This window comes from Ranitomeya variabilis, chromosome 5, assembly GCF_051348905.1.
Source record: "Ranitomeya variabilis isolate aRanVar5 chromosome 5, aRanVar5.hap1, whole genome shotgun sequence".
Taxonomy (NCBI): Eukaryota; Metazoa; Chordata; class Amphibia; order Anura; family Dendrobatidae; genus Ranitomeya; species Ranitomeya variabilis.
The window spans coordinates 193,904,931-193,923,026 of record NC_135236.1 but is presented as its reverse complement, the minus strand read 5'-3'; the positions used below and the strand labels follow the sequence as shown (position 1 = coordinate 193,923,026).

The window sequence follows — 18,096 nt, the reverse complement described above, 5'->3', positions numbered from 1 at the left end:
CTCGTCGGGCATGGTACGGAGAGCTAATGCAACTTGTTGCAGATGTCCCCTGGTGGCTGCCGGTTCGATCAGATCTTTGCCAGGGTCCGATCTACCACCCGAACTCAGGGACTCGACTCTGTGTTTAACAGCTTGGCCATTGAAGCTTGGGTCCTGACTCGGACTGGGTTCTCCCGGGACATTGTTACCACGATGATTAGCGCTCGAAAGCCTGCTTCGGCGCGCATCTATCACCGCACCTGGAAAGTCTTTTTCATGGTGTAGAGATCACGATCATCCCCCACTTATTTTTTCCATTCCAAACATTTTGGAGTTTCTTCAAGCAGGCCTGGACTCTGGTCTATTGCCAAGTTCCCTCAAGGGACAGATCTCAGCCTTGTCAGTTCTTTTTCAGTGCAGGATTGCTTCCAATCTGTAGGTGAAGACTTTCATTCAGGGGGTCTCCCACGTGGTACCGCCCTATAGAGCTCACCTGGACACATGGGACCTTAACCTGGTCCTAGGTGTTCTACAGGAATCTCCCTTTGAGCCACTACAGAACGTTTCAAAGTCAATGATAGCCAGGTGGATTCGGTCAGCGATTCAGGAATCCTATCGCATCAGAGACAAGCCTATTCCAGCAGGGATCAGAGCACACTCCACGCGGTCGGTGGGCGCCTCTTGGGCCCTTTGGCACCAGGCATCAGCAGAACAGGTTTGCAAGGCTGCAACCTGGTCTAGTCTACATACATTTTCAAAACACTACAATGTCCACACCCAGGCCTCAGCTGAGGCAAGTCTCGGCAGGAAAGTTCTGCAGGCGGCAGTAGCACACCTGTAAACAGTTGATATTTGGGGCTTAGGCCTCTTTCATACTTCCGTCTTTTTGTTTCCGTCAAAATCCATTGTTTTGTGAAAAAAACGGATCCAGCAAATGTTTCTGCGGGATCCGTTTTTTTTTCATAGACTTGTATTAGCGACGGATTGTGACGGATGGCCTTCAGTTTCATCCGTTGTGCGCTGGATCCATCGTAAAATTGCTGTCCGTCGGGCGGAGACAATGCACATAAACATTTTTTCTGTACGTCGGAAAATCGCCCAGTGATGGATCCAGCGCTGTCCGTTGTTGGCTATAATGGAAGAATATGTACGCAGGATCCGTCGCTGACAGACAAAAGCAGGAATCCAGCGACAGATGCAGTCTTTTGAAACTGAGCATGCACGGAAGAATTTCCAGTCAGGGAAATTCTCTCTCGCTCTTTTTATTATTGATGACACAGGGAAAATGTGTTGAACACATGAAGAAAGAGGCGCAAAAAGCCAGAGAGAGTCATGACACCAGCTGAAATCTATCAGTAGCTAGAAACCAATCCTGCCACTTGATGAAAAATACAGTAATATCAGCTGGTTCAACTGATGGCCTATAAAAGGGCATCTCATTATCAAGGTGCCACACAAAAAACAGCTCATGATGGGTAAAAGCTGTTTCAAGACCTTCACAACCTTATTGTTGCAAACATACTGATGGCATTGGCTACAGAAAAATTTCTAGACTATGGAAGGTTCCAGTGAGCACTGTTGAGGTCATAATCCAGAAGTGGAAAGAACATAATTTCACCATAAACCAGTCATGAGCAGGGGCTCCCCTCAAGACTTCAGGCAGAGGAATGAACAGACTCAACCTCCATGGCCGGTATGCGCGATCATCACACAAGATTCCATTGGGGAACAAAAAGCATGTTCAAGCACATTTAAAGTTTGCTCAACAACATTTAGACAAGCCTGTGAAATACTGGGAGAAAAAAAATAGTCTGGTCCGCTGAGACCAAAATTGAACTCATTGCATACCATAATACATACCATGTTTAAAGGCCAAAAGGCACTGCATATCACCCCAAAACATCATGCCAACAGTGAAGTTTGGAGTTAGGAACATCATGGTGTAGGGCTGTTTTTTGGTATATTGTAGTGACAAACTTCATATACCGTGTATACTCGAGTATAAGCTGAACCGAGTAAAAGCCGAGGCACCTAATTTTACCACAAAAAACTGGGAAAACGTATTGACTCGAGCATAAGCTGGGTATGCATTGTCCCCTCATCCTCATCCTGGTATGCACAGCCTCCTCATCCCCATCCTGGTCTGCATGGCCCTTTCATCCCTCATCCTGGTCTGCATGGCCCCCTCATCCCTTTCCTATACATGGTCTCGTCATCCCTATCCTTGCATGCATGCATACCCACCTCATCCCTAACCTGGCATGCATGGCCTCCTCATCCCTATCCTGCCATGCATGGCCTCCTCATCCCTATCCTGCCATGCATGGCCTCCTCATCCCTATCCTGCCATGCATGGCCTCCTCATCCCTATCCTGCCATGCATGGCCTCCTCATCCCTATCCTGCCATGCATGGCCTCCTCATCCCTATCCTGGTAGGCATGGCCTCCTCATCCCTATCCTGGTAGGCATGGCCTCCTCATCCCTATCCTGGTAGGCATGACCTCCTCATCCCTATCCTGGTAGGCATGACCTCCTCATCCCTATCCTGGTAGGCATGACCTCCTCATCCCTATCCTGGTAGGCATGACCTCCTCATCCCTATCTGGTAGGCATGGCCTCCTCATCCCTATCCTGGTATACATGGTCTCCTCATCACTATCCTGGTATGCATAGCCTCCTCATCCCCATCCTTGTCTGCATGGTCTCCTCATCCCCATCCTTGTCTGGATGGCCTCCTCATTCCCATCCTTGTCTGGATGGCCTCCTCATTCCCATCCTTGTCTGGATGGCCTCCTCATCCCCATCCTTGTCTGCATGGCCTCCTCATCCCTATCCTGGTATGCATAGCCTCCTCATCCCCATCCTTGTCTGGATGGCCTCCTCATCCCCATCCTTGTCTGGATGGCCTCCTCATCCCCATCCTTGTCTGGATGGCCTCCTCATCCCTATCCTGGTATGCATAGCCTCCTCATCCCCATCCTTGTCTGCATGGCCTCCTCATCCCCATCCTTGTCTGGATGGCCTCCTCATCCCCATCCTTGTCTGCATGGCTTCTCATCCATATCATGGGATGCTTGTCCCTTCATCAGGAAACCATTATGGAAATGGAGAGAAGTGAATATTCATTTCTCTTATGTAGCGGGCACACGTGATCGCCCGGCTGCTGCTGGAAGCCGGCGGCTGCAACTGACACTGTGTGCGCTATTACAGAGAAATGAATATTCACTGCCAGCACAGTGAATATTCCTTTCTCTTTCGCTGTGGGCACAGTGTCAGCCGCCAGCTTCTGCCTAATGTGACCCGCTGCTCCGCCACTGCTGCTCCCCCTCCGTCTTCTGGGACACTCACTCGAGTATAAGCCCAGGGGGGGGGAATTTTCAGCACAAAAAAAAGTATATAAAAAGAAAAAAAACAAAACAAAACAGCTTATACTAGAGCATATACGATAAGTCAGTGTTTCCCAAACTTCAGTCCTCACAGCCCCCAACAGGTCATGTTTTCAGAATTTTCATAGTGCTGCACAAGTGAGACAATTCCTGATGCCTTGATGATATTTAATTCACCTGTGCAATAGTAAGGAAATCCTGAAAACATGACCTGTTGGGGGTCGTGAGGACTGGAGTTCGGGAAACATTGATATAAATGAATGAAGGATGAATGGACAAATGTACTTTGACATTCTTGATAAAAAAATCTGCTGCCATCTACTAGGATGAAGAAGACGAAAGGAGGGTGGACATTTCAGCAAGACAATGACCCCAAATACTTAGCCAAGGAAACTCTCAAGTGGCTTCAGAGAGAGAAAAAGCTGCTAGAATGGCCCAGTCAATCAACTGACCTGAATCCAAACAGAAAAGTTATAGAAGGAACTAAAGCTCAGAATTCATAGAAGGAGCCCACAGAACCTTAAGGATTTGAAGAGTGTTTGTGTGGAAAAATGGCCAAACTCATACCTGAGCAATGCATGTGACTAGTTTCTCCATACAGGAGGTGTCTGTTATCACCAACAAAGGCTTTTGTACGAAGTATAAATTTAATTTCAGTAAGTGTGTTCAATACTTTTCCCTTGTGTCATTATATCAGTCCAGAACCTCTCAACTAGCCAAATCAGATACCATTTAGCATATTTAATTTCCCAGAGAAGCATTGCACGGTGAATAAGTCTCCTTACGTTGGCATGCCAGGGCCGGTATGTCACACTCCACAAGGAGAAACATTAGCCCAGACCTTATTACACATAACCTAATTTATGGACAACTATGGTTTCATTTCTTTGCTTGTGTGGATTCTATGGGATGTTACTGACATCTGGTGAGAATTTCATGTTAATAACACCATTAGAAATGTATTCGCTTAGAAAATTGGTGACATGTTCAATACTTAATTCACCCACTGTACATAATCTCAAGATGTACATCAGTCACCCATACAGAGGCACTGTAGAAAAAGGTACCGTATATCTCATGATATATCTTTTTTTTGTGGTATAAACGTAATGTGCTCTGCTTTCCCACACAGTTAAATAAACAGTATGCCCATGCATACCACACAGACGCCAAAAGGACACTATTGTGTCCTCCATCTGGTGAATGGAGACCTAGGAAAATATTACCATATATGAAGGAGCTTTAGCCAAGTACATTGATACACTGGGCACCTGGCCTAATTTGGCTAAGTGATCAGCTAATCACTGTGGCTCTGGCCTTAACCCTGGCGACATCAGTTGTGGTCCATGTCACCCCTGCAGCGGCTGAAGTATTATGTATAGAGTGCTAGGCTCTAGACCAGGGGCGGTGATCCTTTTTTCTGCCAAGGGCCATTAGGAAATTTGTACCATCATTTGGGGGCTGCACAAAATTATTAACTTGAAAATGACCCGCTGTATTTGGCCAAACAATAAAAGGAAGGCTGGGGGGCATAGACATCACTGGAGAGGCTGGGGGGCATAAACATCACTGGAGAGGATGGGGGGAGCATAGGCATCACTGGAGAGGATGGGGGCATAGACATCACTGGAGAGGCTGGGGGGCATAGGCATCACTGGAGAGGATGGGGTATAGACATCACTGGAGAGGATGGGGGGCATAGGCATTACTGGGGATGGTGGGGGGCATAGATTTAACTGGGGACAGTGGGGAGCATAGATATCACTGGGGACGATAGAGATGCCACTGCTCTCTTCATCTGTGGTACAGGAGTGCATCGCGCGCTAACTCCATCCACAGGGTACATCCTAACACTGGCACTGGCCAGCGAGAGGACGTACTCTTGCAGTACACATACATGCAGTGTTCAGTTGTGAACGCTGTGTGCACATACTCGCAGTGGAAGTGGGGGTTTAAAGGGCCAGCAAAACGCGGCTGACGGTCCAACAAGCACTAGGGTCCCCGGGAATCTGCCCTGGGACCGCAGTAAAGTTGGCAGAGGGTTCCCCACCCTAGCTGTAGACCGATAGGGAATTGAGCAAAATCGCCCTACACGACACCTATGGCGATGGCGTAGCTCGCCGAAAACAAAAGGATTGTCAGTCTGAAATAGGACATCAGAGGTCCTCATCTCTCCTGACCACCTCTCAGGGGAGAGTAAGAAGGCCACCATACACATTACACAATCAATATCTTCAAGTTCAGCAAATGTTAGCATCATGTGTAAGTCACAATGAAGGCTGCTGGAATGGTCTGTGATGTGCAGCCAATGTGAGGCACGTCAGACATTGTCCTTAATGACGTTGGAAAGCACCTGACGTTTTCCATTCTAGGCGGACAGAAGTCCTATAGGAGTGTTGCGTCATCAAAGGGCGCATCAATGGTAGAACATACAAGTAAAAATGTTGTGATAAGGTTGGGGAAGAATGGAGGATCTCTTGGAAGACAAATACAATTCTAGATATCTGTTTCTCACAGTTTTAAAGGTCATAAATGACAAAACCTCAATGATTTTTTTATGCATTGAAAATAGATTGTGGCTCTTTTTAGAGTCTGCCTAAAGCCATTATCCATTTTACAAAGTCAGCACAGGAACTGGAAAGAATTCCAGTGGTCATTTAGAATGTATTTGTGGTTAGCTTCTAAATCTCTATAAAGGCCCCGTCTCACATAGCGAGATCGCTAGCGAGATCGCTGCTGAGTCACAAGTTTTGTGACGCAACAGCGACCTCAGTAGCGATCTCGCTATGTGTGACACGTACCAGCGACCCGGCCCCTGCTGCGAGATCGCTGGTTGTGTCAGAATGGCCTGGACCTTTTTTTGGTCGTTGAGGTCCCGCTGACATCGCTGAATCGGTGTGTGTGACACCGATCCAGCGATGTCTTCACTGGTAACCAGGGTAAACATCGGGTTACTAAGCGCAGGGCCTTCTTCTTCTAAGATTCTCCTTGGCCTCTGCTTCCTGCCTTGACTGAGCCGCCGTAAAGTGAGAGCACAGCAGTGACGTCACCGCTGCGCTCTGCTCTCACTGTACGGCGGCTCAGTCAGAGCAGGAAGCAGACGGCAAGGGACCTGACGGACATCAGATGGTGAGCATGTACCGTTTGTTTTTTTTTTACATTTACGCTGGTAACCAGGGTACATATCGGGTTACTAAGCGCGGCCCTGCGCTTAGTAACCCGATGTTTACCCTGGTTACCCGGGTGCTGCAGGGGGACTTCGGCATCGTTGAAGACAGTTTCAACGATGCCGAAGTCGTTCCCCTGATCGTTGGTCGCTGGAGAGAGCTGTCTGTGTGACAGCTCCCCAGCGACCACACAGCGACCACACAGCGACGCTGCAGCGATCAGCATCGTTGTCTGTATCGCTGCAGCGTCGCTGTGTGAGACGGGGCCTTTAGGTTCATAGTAGCGATCTGGTGATTAGTTATCTAGATTTTATTCTCCACCCACTCTATACATGAATCAGATTACCTCTTATCTGTACCAGTGGATGCTGATAAATGTCACCACAATGACAGGCACTGACTGCTCTTCATAGGGAATTCATTTGACAGTACTTTGCATGTTCCACATCAATCTGATTAATCAGGTAAGGTATTAGTCAGCCATTACATTGTATCACATGGCTTCTGTTGAAATGGGACATACATAATCCAGCTGCTTAGACGAAGGGATGGTCATTTCAGTAGCAATAATTCAATGTCATTGTAAGGCTACATAGAATACTTACATTTCATACCAAAGAAAATCATGCCTTATTCCTACTACAAGCCTGCAATGTCATAATGGCTGTAACTTCATGCATTACAATATGGTTAATTAGCCCATGGATGTGAAAGGGTTTAATGACACCAAGTTTTTAGATGTGGATTTTGGAGCATTTTGTTATCTTTTATCATATGAATAAGAAAGAACCCTACTGCCGAGACACCCTTTCACACAAAATAAAGCTACACTAAATGATGGATAGGAATCTTTCATGTACTAACTGTAATACTGGTGGATGTGTGGACCCACTGGGCCACGGGCCGGGCTTACCCTGGAGGGGTGTGACTAAGTGACTACCGGTTATTCACTAGAGCCTCTGATGGTGAGGATAGGCTTGGCCACCAGTAGTCACAAGGTACCACTCCAGGGCAGTCCCCAGTTTTGCAGCAGCTGACCAGAGGGTCAGAGACATGGGCACATGGTACAGGTGGACAGGGGCAGACAGCACGGGTTCAATATATGTAGCCCAAGTCAAGATAAATGGGTAGGCAAGCCGGGTCAGAAAACACAAGAGGATAAAGGACAGCAGCTTACAGGAATCTAGACAGATACTGAACACGAACCTTAGCTCCTCCCACCACTCCTTGCTTGACCTATCTAATAAACCCCCTACTGCGGGGGGACCAGGCAGAGAATCTCATGTCTGTATGAAACGATTGGGTTAAATTCATGCAAAAAGTGTTCACACCTCCCAAAAACTGGGTGGAGACTTCCGAACAGGAGAAGGAAGCAGTATTGCTGGAAATGCTCCAAAAGGCAGCATAGAGAGACAGCCCACGGCTGGGGAGAGCAGATCGGTGACCGCAGTGAATAGGGCTTCGCTACCACCTGTGCGAGTCACCGGCAGGACACTAAAATGGTTCTCTTTTCAAGACAAGAAGAGTGATCCTATTGTAGATAAGCCTCTAGCAACAAGGGCCCCCTAAAATTCAATTCAGCTGGATGGCAGATCCATGGACAGAACTTAAAGGGAATCTGTCAGAAGGATGAACCCTCGTACGGGCATACAGGTCATAGGAAGTTGAATAAAATGATAGATGTCTCACATTGGCAAATACCCTTACATTTAAATTCAGTTGTGGAGGCAGATTGGCAGGGCGGTCAGTGTCCGGCCCCCCATAGTCCTTAAAAGCTTCTTTACATATTGAGAAAAATGGAGATTTCTCAGGAATAAAACATTGAATCACAGAATCACAGATATCAAGGTATCATTTTATTCAACTTTCTATGACCTTTGTGCCCGTATAGACGGCTTAGGAAGGTTTATCTTTCTGACGAATTCCCTTTAAAGAGAAACGGTCATATGGGTCATTCCACATCAAGTGGACCAGTTTTAAAAATTGTCCCCACTCGACCTTCTCCGATTTTGCTGAAAATTTATAAGGATGTACATGTATGTTTGAAAAGAGGTTCTGTAAATTTTTAGGGCCAGATCTCAAATACATTGGGCACTGTTGACCTTTCACTGGAGGTTCCACCAAGCCTGCGGCTTCAGCTAAGAGGATTTTGCAAACTTTGGCACATAGCCATTAGAGTTCTATACTGGCTATGAAGCTGAAATTTGGCATACTAGCTCAACTTTTGCGGCTAAACACGATAAAATTATTACCAGCTATGACAAAACAATATTTCGGCCGCAATTTTGTGTCAAAGTAGCTTGAAAAACGCGTTGCATAAAATTTATGCCAAACTTTGCCCATATATAACTCAAGACCAAAAACCAATAGTAACTGGTGCTTTGCCCTGTACACCAAACATCTACATGACTTTGCATTGCTGCAATATCACGGTCAAAGCATATGTATTTGTGGAAATATTCACACCCACATATGATGAAAAACTTAAAAAAAACGAATTTTACCTATTTTTAGATCAAATTTCTCAAAAAGGGTACCCCTAAAATATAATTATTCTGATATCATTAGAAAGAGCACATTTTTCTCTACAAGGATCATTGGTTTTTTTTTTGGAGTCTCTCAGTTTAAGAAATGAAAAATGCCACTGAACATGGTGTTATTTATTAATACGCAATGTATGGTAACTGCACTATTCAAACCCTTGCGTTGGTCCATGGTGGTTATACCACAACCAATTCCCTAAGAATTGGTATTATAATCCTATTAAGAATTGTAATAATGCTGTCTTTCGAGAATTGGCAGCCCCATCGCCTAGGAGCCATGGCCGATAGCCGTGCAAGGCGAGCCGCGGGCGGTCTCTTCATCGCAGGTTCCGAAGCCTGAGGGTGGGTGTCTTTGCCTAGGATCCCAAGCCTAATATTGGGTATCTTTTGTTGGTTCCCAAGCCATAATGTTCAGTCTAAGTGGTCTGGAATTGTTGCTGAATTTGCAACATAATCGGTTCAGAGAAGCTGTATTGTCGGCCCATTGCTGTTGCAGCTGGTGCTGGAATTATTGCAATGATTGACTGCTCGGGAATCCAGCATATATCATTTCTCACAGGCCAGTGAAAGAAGCTAGCTGGTCCATGAGGATGCATAAAATTTATTAATGCATCATGCTCGTCGACTGAAATTTCAGAAATATTTCCAATCCACCAGTTCCTATCGTAAATGCAGGCAATGTATTGCCCTGGCTGGAGGTTTGCAATTGGCACAAAAGGCATTTCTGATCTGACACATCTATCTACATGGGCAATGAAAGATGATGGGTCATTTGACACCCTTGAAATGCGAATCTTTTTGTCATCAATTGGCACAAACTGGTGATTTTCTCTTGTTCCAGCAATCGTATGTCCATCTTTGAACCTTTCCTCTTGAACTACCCGTATTTCGTCAATTTTTTCTTTTGGAACAAAAAAAAAACTTGATTACATGCAGTTGATCGTTGCAAAAGTTGAATAAATCCACCGGGGTCAGTATTTGGTTTTCAGTTGGGCGTTGAAGACTGGCACGAGTTGCCAACCTCTTTGCTGTCCCTCCAATCCCATCACAAGGCGACTTTCCATGACTGGTACCAAAAAAATTCCATTCAGCGCGGATATTGAAATCAGCATTGTGGTGGCACAAGTTGAGAAAATTTTTGAAATTTTTGTACTGGGCTGCAGATCCATCGCTGAAGTAGTGGATATGACGAATCCCATAGATGAGAGTCTTGAGATACTCCACAATTACTGTTAAGAAAGTGTGGACTGCAACTGTGTCATGTCGTGAGCAATCACTGATTATGCACAAGCTGATGTTCTGCGCAGCTTCACCATTTAACTCCTTGAAGTAAATTACAAATGGGTGTACTGTAGCTTGACTATTTTCCCAGTGGAAACCTTGGATGGCATCTTGAACAATAAATGAGTAATTTTCAGCAAAGTCCATAAGGATCACAAGCTCTCCAGGTCTCAGATTTTCCTTCAAAGATTTCAGATATCAACTTTGATGCTTGGCGATGTAGTGATGGCTACAAAGTTTACAAATTTTCAAAACCAATTCTTCAATGAAATCTTCTATAGTCAGTTGTTTGGTATCAAGCGTGTCTCGATCAGTGTGAATCCATTGTTTGAACTCAATAATATCTTCAGGGTCATGGTTGACAAACACATTGACTAGAAATTCTTTTAAAACTTCAGGACCCGGGCATTTATCACAGCGGCCAAGCATACAGTCCTTGGATTCAATTCCACAGACCATTTTGCATATGAGCTCTTTGTAGTCATCATTGATTGGGCATGCTGCAAGCATTAGTTTGACATTTTGGTGAATGGTACACACACAAACGGAATGTGTTCCAGCAGATCCAACGGTTACGCACCACTTTGGCCGAAGCTCACAAAACTTGGAAAATCCAATTTCAGGGCCATTCCGATCCCGATAGGCAACAAACATTTCCCTCATATTGCTCAGTAATAGTCGCTTTTGCATCTGCTTTTTATCTCCTGCTATTCGCACTGATACATAGTCTTTTTTACCAGGGCACATTCGACTGAATTCATCATCCTCAAAAAATGCCTGCACCTTTTTCTTTACTTCCTTGGAAACTTTCTTGCCACACTTGATTCTAGGTAAGGCTAAGATCCCATGTTCACATTTAAGCTTTCGAGCTTGTTTGACCATTCGTTCAGAGACACCGAATTCGTCTGATATAGCCTTAATGGACCAACTTTTAGGTGCCAATCAGTAGCGTAGCTACTGGGGGGGGGCAGAGGGGGCCATCGCCCCGGGCCCTGTCACATGAAGGGGCCCACTGGGAGCCAGGGCAGGGCCACTTCTGTGAGGAGGCAGAACACCGCATAGGAGCAGAGCAGTATAATGTCTGCTCCCGTCTGACAAGCTGCAGGCTGGCTCCTAGCACAGTGGCCGGCTGCAGTCTCCCTCCTGCAGTGAATGATGCTGCCCGTCTGACCTGATCATGAAGCTTTTCCCGCTGCAGTTTTTCTTCACTCTGTGCACGCTGGGATTGGCTCAGGCACGCTGGGTCCTAGTGCCCACCTTGCATTACACTTACACTTCCTGGTCCTGCCTGCAAACTTCATCAGTAAGTGGGGATGGAACTTATTAGGTTTATTAAATTCAGGTATGTCACTGTGAGACCGTTGGGGTATTGTGGGGGCTGAAAGTGAGTGAGGGGGGACAGGGTACTGGGGGGTCAATGTAAGAACATGGGGGTATTGTGGGGGAGGGGAGACAGGGTACTGGGGGGTGAATGTAAGACCATTTGGGTGTTGTGAGGGGAGAAGGTGGGTGAGGTGGGACAGCGCACTGAGGGGTGGATGTGAGCTGATGGGGGTATTGGGGCTGAAGTGGGGGAGGGGGACAGGTCACTGGGGGCTGAATATTATAATGTTTAGTTCTGATATTATATGTGATCCATCACATGTAATATTTGCTGTCTGGGGAGGCTGGAGATGGGGGTAGGGGGCTTTTGATACGTACCACCTGGGTCTTTTATGAGTATTAGTATAAGGAGCCCCCATACAGTAACCAAGAGCTGCATCACATTTACAGCACCACTCCAGCATTATTTTTTATTTCTTTACTGGGGCGGTGCTGAAAATCCGCGTCCCCTGCGCCCTGTCTGATACTCACCTTCCGGCATTTTCATCTGTTTTTGTCTCCGCTCGGCTCCGTCTCCTGCAGTTTGTGGCCTGTCCGAGGCTCCAGTGTTTCATGGAGCAGCGCAGAGGTCACTAATCAATGCGAGTCTGTGGGAGCCTCGTTCTGGCCTCTCTCACTCTCAGGCTATGTGCACACGGTGCGGATTGGGCGCTGCGGATCTGCAGCAGTTTTCCATCTGGTTTACAGTGCCATGTGAACCTATGGAAAACCAAATCCGCAGTGCCCATGGTGCGGAAAATACCGCACAGAAACGCTGCGTTTTATTTTCTGCAGCATGTCAATTCTATTTGCGGATTCCGCAGCGTTTTACATCTGCTCCTGTATAGGATTCTGCAGGTAGTAAAAAGCAGGTGAAATCTGCACAAAAAACACAGGAAATCCTCAGTAAATCCGCAACAAGTGCACATAGCCTCATAGTCTTACATTGAGAACTTGTGACATAGCTTCTAACTTCTGGCCTGTCAGAAGCTGCGCTCACAGGTTTGAGCCGCAGCACTGCAGCAGTGCCACAAAATAGTGAATACGCCGGAGGATGAGTAAATGACCGGGGTATCCAAATCATTACAGGGAGCTGTGAGTCCATCATACTGTGTATAAGGGAGCTACGGGTCCATCATACTGTGTATAAGGGAGCTGGGGGTCCATCATACTGTGTATACGGGAGCTGCGGGTCCATCATACTGTGTATACGGGAGCTGCGGGTCCATCATACTGTGTATATGGGAGCTGCGGGTCCATCATACTGTGTATACGGGAGCTGCGGGTCCATCATACTGTGTATAAGGATCTGCGGGCCCATCATACTGTGTATAAGGGAGCTGCGAGCCCATCATACTGTGTATAAGGGAGCTGTGCACACATCATACTGTGTATAAGGGAGCTGCGGGCCCATCATACTGTGTATACGGGAGCTGCGGGCCCATCATACTGTGTATAAGGGAGCTGCGGGCCCATCATACTGTGTATACAGGAGCTGCGGGCCCATCATACTGTGTATAAGGGAGCTGCGGGCCCATCATACTGTGTATAAGGGATCTGCGGGCCCATCATACTGTGTATAAGGGAGCTGAGGGTCCATCATACTGTGTATACGGGAGCTGCGGGTCCATCATACTGTGTATATGGGAGCTGCGGGCCAATCATACTCTGTATAAGGGAGCTGTAAGTCCATCATACTGTGTATAAGGAAGCCGTGTACACATCATACTGTGTATACGGGAGCTGCGGGCCCATCATACTGTGTATAAGGAAGCTGTGCACACATCATACTGTGTATATGGGAGCTGCGGGCCCATCATACTGTGTATACAGGAGCTGTGGGCCCATCATACTGTGTATAAGGGATCTGCGGGCCCATCATACTGTGTATAAGGAAGCTGTGCACACATCATACTGTGTATATGGGAGCTGCGGGCCAATCATACTATGTATAAGGGAGCTGTAAGTCCATCATACTGTGTATAAGGAAGCTGTGTACACATCATACTGTGTATATGGGAGCTGCAAGCCCATCATACTGTGTATAAGGGAGCTGCGGGCCAATCATACTGTGTATACGGGAGCTGCGGGCCCATCATACTGTGTATAAGGGAGCTGCAGGCCCATCATACTGTGTATAAGGGAGCTGCGGGCCAATCATACTGTGTATACGGGAGCTGCCAGTCCATCATACTGTGTATAAGGGAGCTGCGGGCCCATCATACTGTGTATAAGGGAGCTGCAGGCCAATCATACTATGTATAAGGGAGCTGTGGGTTCATCATACTGTGTATACGGGAGCTGCGGGTCCATCATACTGTGTATACGGGAGCTGCGGGCCCATCATACTGTGTATAAGGAAGCTGTGGGCCCATCATACTGTGTATAAGGAAGCTGTGGGTCCATCATGCTGTGTACAGGGGAATTGTGAGGGACATCATACTGTTTGACGGGAGCTGCCGACCCATCATACTGTGTATAGGAAACTGTGAAGGCATATTGTGCATATGGGAGCTGTTGGCCCATTACACTGTATATAGGGGAGCTCTGGGGGGCATTATACTTTCTATAGTGGAGTTCTGTCAGCATTATACTGTGTAATAGCGGAGCATTGGGCTCATGCTATCTATAGGGGAGCAGTGGGAACATCATACTGTGTAAAGGGGAGCAGTGAGAACATCATACGGTGTATCGGGGAGTTATAGAATCATCATACTGTGTATAGGGGAGCTGGGGGGCCTTAGACTGTGTATAGGGAAGCTTTGAGCTCACCATACTGTGTATAATGGGGCACTCAGAGTATTGTGACCATGAAAGTTGCATATGGTCAAAATATGGCGGTAAAGTCAATGTTCGTTTTTGTATATAGATTTATTTTCAATAACAGTAGGGTCATATTCTGAGGGTCCCCTATATTCACTATTAGAGTGCGCAACCGTAGCTGTAATCAGGGTTAGCTGGTTAGGGGCCCACTCAGATGTGTCGCCCCCCCTAAGTTGAAACCCTAGCTACGCCTCTGGTGCCAATGTCAAGATTTGGACCTTTTTGGACAGCAATGGGTCGACAATACAGCTTCTCTGAACCGATTATGTTGCAAATTCAGCAACAATTCCAGACCACTTAGACTGAACATTATAGCTTGGGAACCAACAAAAGATACCCAATATTAGGCTTGGGATCCTAGGCAAAGACACCCACCCTCAGGCTTCCGAACCTGCGATAAAGAGACCGCCCGAGGCTCGCCTTGCACGGCTATCGGCCATGGCTCCTAGGCGATGGGGCTGCCAATTCTCGAAAGACAGCATTATTACAATTCTTAATAGGATTATACCACCAATTCTTAGGGAATTGGTTGTGGTATAACCACCATGGACCAACGCAAGGGTTTGAATAGTGCAGTTACCATACATTGCGTATTAATAAATAACACCATGTTCAGTGGCATTTTTCATTTCTTAAACTGAGAGACTCCAAAAAAACAAAACCAATGATCCTTGTAGAGAAAAATGTGCTCTTTCTAATGATATCAGAATTAATATATTTTAGGGGTACCCTTTTTGAGAAATTTGAACTAAAAATAGGTAAAATTCGTTTTTTTTAAGTTTTTCATCATATGTGGGTGTGAATATTTCCACAAATACATATGCTTTGACCGTGACATTGCAGCAATGCAAAGTCATGTAGATGTTTGGTGTACAGGGCAAAGCACCAGTTACTATTGGTTTTTGGTCTTGAGTTATATATGGGCAAAGTTTGGCATAAATTTTATGCGACGCGTTTTTCAAGCTACTTTGACACAAAATTGCGGCCGAAATATTGTTTTGTCATAGCTGGTAATAATTTTATCGTGTTTAGCCGCAAAAGTTGAGCTAGTATGCCAAATTTCAGCATCACAGCCAGTATAGAACTCTAATGGCTATGTGCCAAAGTTTGCAAAATCCTCTTAGCTGAAGCCGCAGGCTTGGTGGAACCTCCAGTGAAAGGTCAACAGTGCCCAATGTATTTGAGATCTGGCCCTAAAAATTTACAGAACCTCTTTTCAAACATACATGTACATCCTTATCAATTTTCAGCAAAATCAGAGAAGGTCGAGTGGGGACCACTGGTCCACTTGACATGGAATGACCCATATTGGACATGGTATCTGCCCTACAGGCAGGATGATATAGAGCAGAAGGAGCTGATCAGATTGATATATGTTTTTGTGGGAAAAGTTTCAGTATAACAAGTGTTTTAAACATTGAAGCCCCTGTTTTTATACACACATAAATACACACACATACACACACACACACACACACACACACACACACACGAGTCCAGTGGACAATCCTATTCAGTGACTGACAATCTTCCCTGTATGACTGTTGCAAGATGGTTGACAGACAAGTCCTTGAGGGAAAATGTTTCATCAAGGCTGGTAGCCTCAGTGATGTAAGCCCAGAAAAGCAGGCTCCAGCGCGTATAGTGCTGAGAGAGTTAATAGGGCATGTCAAGGGCAGTCAGAGAGATGGGTTGGGCTTGCTGCTCAAATATCCCCACCCTGGGGCATGGTACGACATGGAAGTCCAGCTGTATCTTTAGGGCAGTATGTGCAAGTTGAAAAGATCTTGTTTGTGTGGCTTAGTCTGCTAGAGGCTGAGTGAAGGTCTAACATTTAAACGCATGAGCCTGTGCAATATATATGGGCTGTTTATTTTCTGTTTTGGTTCTATTATACCTGCTGTACCCAGAAGAGACTGCTTTGTTAAGATGGACATTTAATAAATCGCACGTTTGTTTTGAGCCAACGACCTGGATCCTTGTGTGCGCACCGGTGTCTACCAGACAGCCGATCTGTTACACTGTACATACAGATACCTGTCAATCACTGAGTAAGACCGCCCACTGGACTCATATACACACACACACACACACACACACACACACACACACACACACACACACCAGGGAGGTCAATGAATGAAATACAAGTTATACTAAATCTTTTCCAACAAAGATTTATATATCATTCTTCTCAGCTTCACCTTCTCCATATCATGCAGTCTACAGATCAGACTGCATGTACAAAGTGATGGGTTCACATTAAAAGTCCGATTTAGAATGCTGTATAACAGAAAATCTGACCAGCGTTGGACCGCAGCTTACAGAGAACCTATCTTATTATAGCTGCAAAAGGTTCATTTGTAATGAATCCAAAACTGCCAGGAGATGCGCTAAGCCACAGGAAAAGTCAAGGGAGAATCAAAGAACAATGTTATCATAGCTCTACAAATGGTTTCTATCAAATAATAATGAAGGGAGCAAACCACTTTCAGACTTAAATGTTGAGAAAACCCATTTAACCATAAAAGATAGGAAGGATGGGAAATTATTTAGCTAGTGAAACTCATTAGAAAAAAATAGACCATTTCATTCATTAGAAGGTCACCCCCAAACGCTACCTATAACACCTATGTAGGTATGCAGGGGACTTAGCCCCTATAAAAAATCATACCTGTCGTATAGCTTTTAGTGGTTTAGATGGCATAATTTATTTTGTATGTAAATGAGTGGACCTCGGTGCACCCTTGGTGTGGCCAAGAGCTCACTGCACCATTTAGCTCCCTCAATTTGTATACTGAGAACTGTCGTAAGTAGATTGACAGTATACTGGCAAATTGTTATTGCCGATTCCTGTCTGGAGCATAGCACTGAGTGGTGGCAATAGGCAGGTGCCAGCGGTGACAAGTGGCAACAACACTATGCGAGTGCTGCAGTGTTCAGCACTGGCAATGAGGGTCTCTGCCCCTCCATAAGAGACAGCTGGCTCCGATCTGAGGCTGCTGCCAAGAGCTGGCAATGACACTATGAGCGCGACTGCATAGTGTGCTGTCAATGTAGATAGGAACGTGTTCAATAGACAAATTTAGGGGGCAGAACAGTGCACCAAGGGTGCACAAAAGCCCTTCACTTGCATACAAGATACATTTGCTTTTTTATGCCAACTAAAGTGCTAATATCTATTCCACAGGCAGGACTTTTGAGGGTTAAGTCCCCTACATACCTGTGAGTGGTTTAGTTATTATGGTGACAGACTATTTAAGAGCTTGCAGTGAAGAAATACTTAATTACCTTTACGGCTAGGAAACGGAGTACATTATGCACATTTAATAGCAACAATTCATACTCACTGCATATTTAAACTTTTCATTGTAATCACGATCGTTGGCCTTCACCCGTCGTTCCTCCTCTAGAAGAGAAAACACACTTGTAACACTTGTAAGCTTTTTCCACCTCCAGAAAACATTAGTTCAGCGATGGTCAGGACCCCACCGCGGCGGCGGTTGCCACTTTTTATTTTTGTTCAGAAAAATGGATGGATGGCAAAAAAAAGG

General features: G+C 45.8%; 1 protein-coding gene across 4 annotated transcripts in view; it reads right to left on the bottom strand.

Annotated features, from left to right (window-relative positions):
- ATP8B4 (ATPase phospholipid transporting 8B4 (putative)) overlaps positions 1-18,096 on the bottom strand; it is a 327,013-nt gene that overhangs the window by 265,579 nt on the left and 43,338 nt on the right. For all 4 annotated transcript variants that reach the window (XM_077263705.1, XM_077263703.1, XM_077263704.1 and 1 more), the window contains one exon: positions 17,893-17,951. In XM_077263705.1, the coding sequence (XP_077119820.1) occupies positions 17,893-17,951 (59 nt within the window). The remainder of the gene's footprint in view (positions 1-17,892; positions 17,952-18,096) is intronic.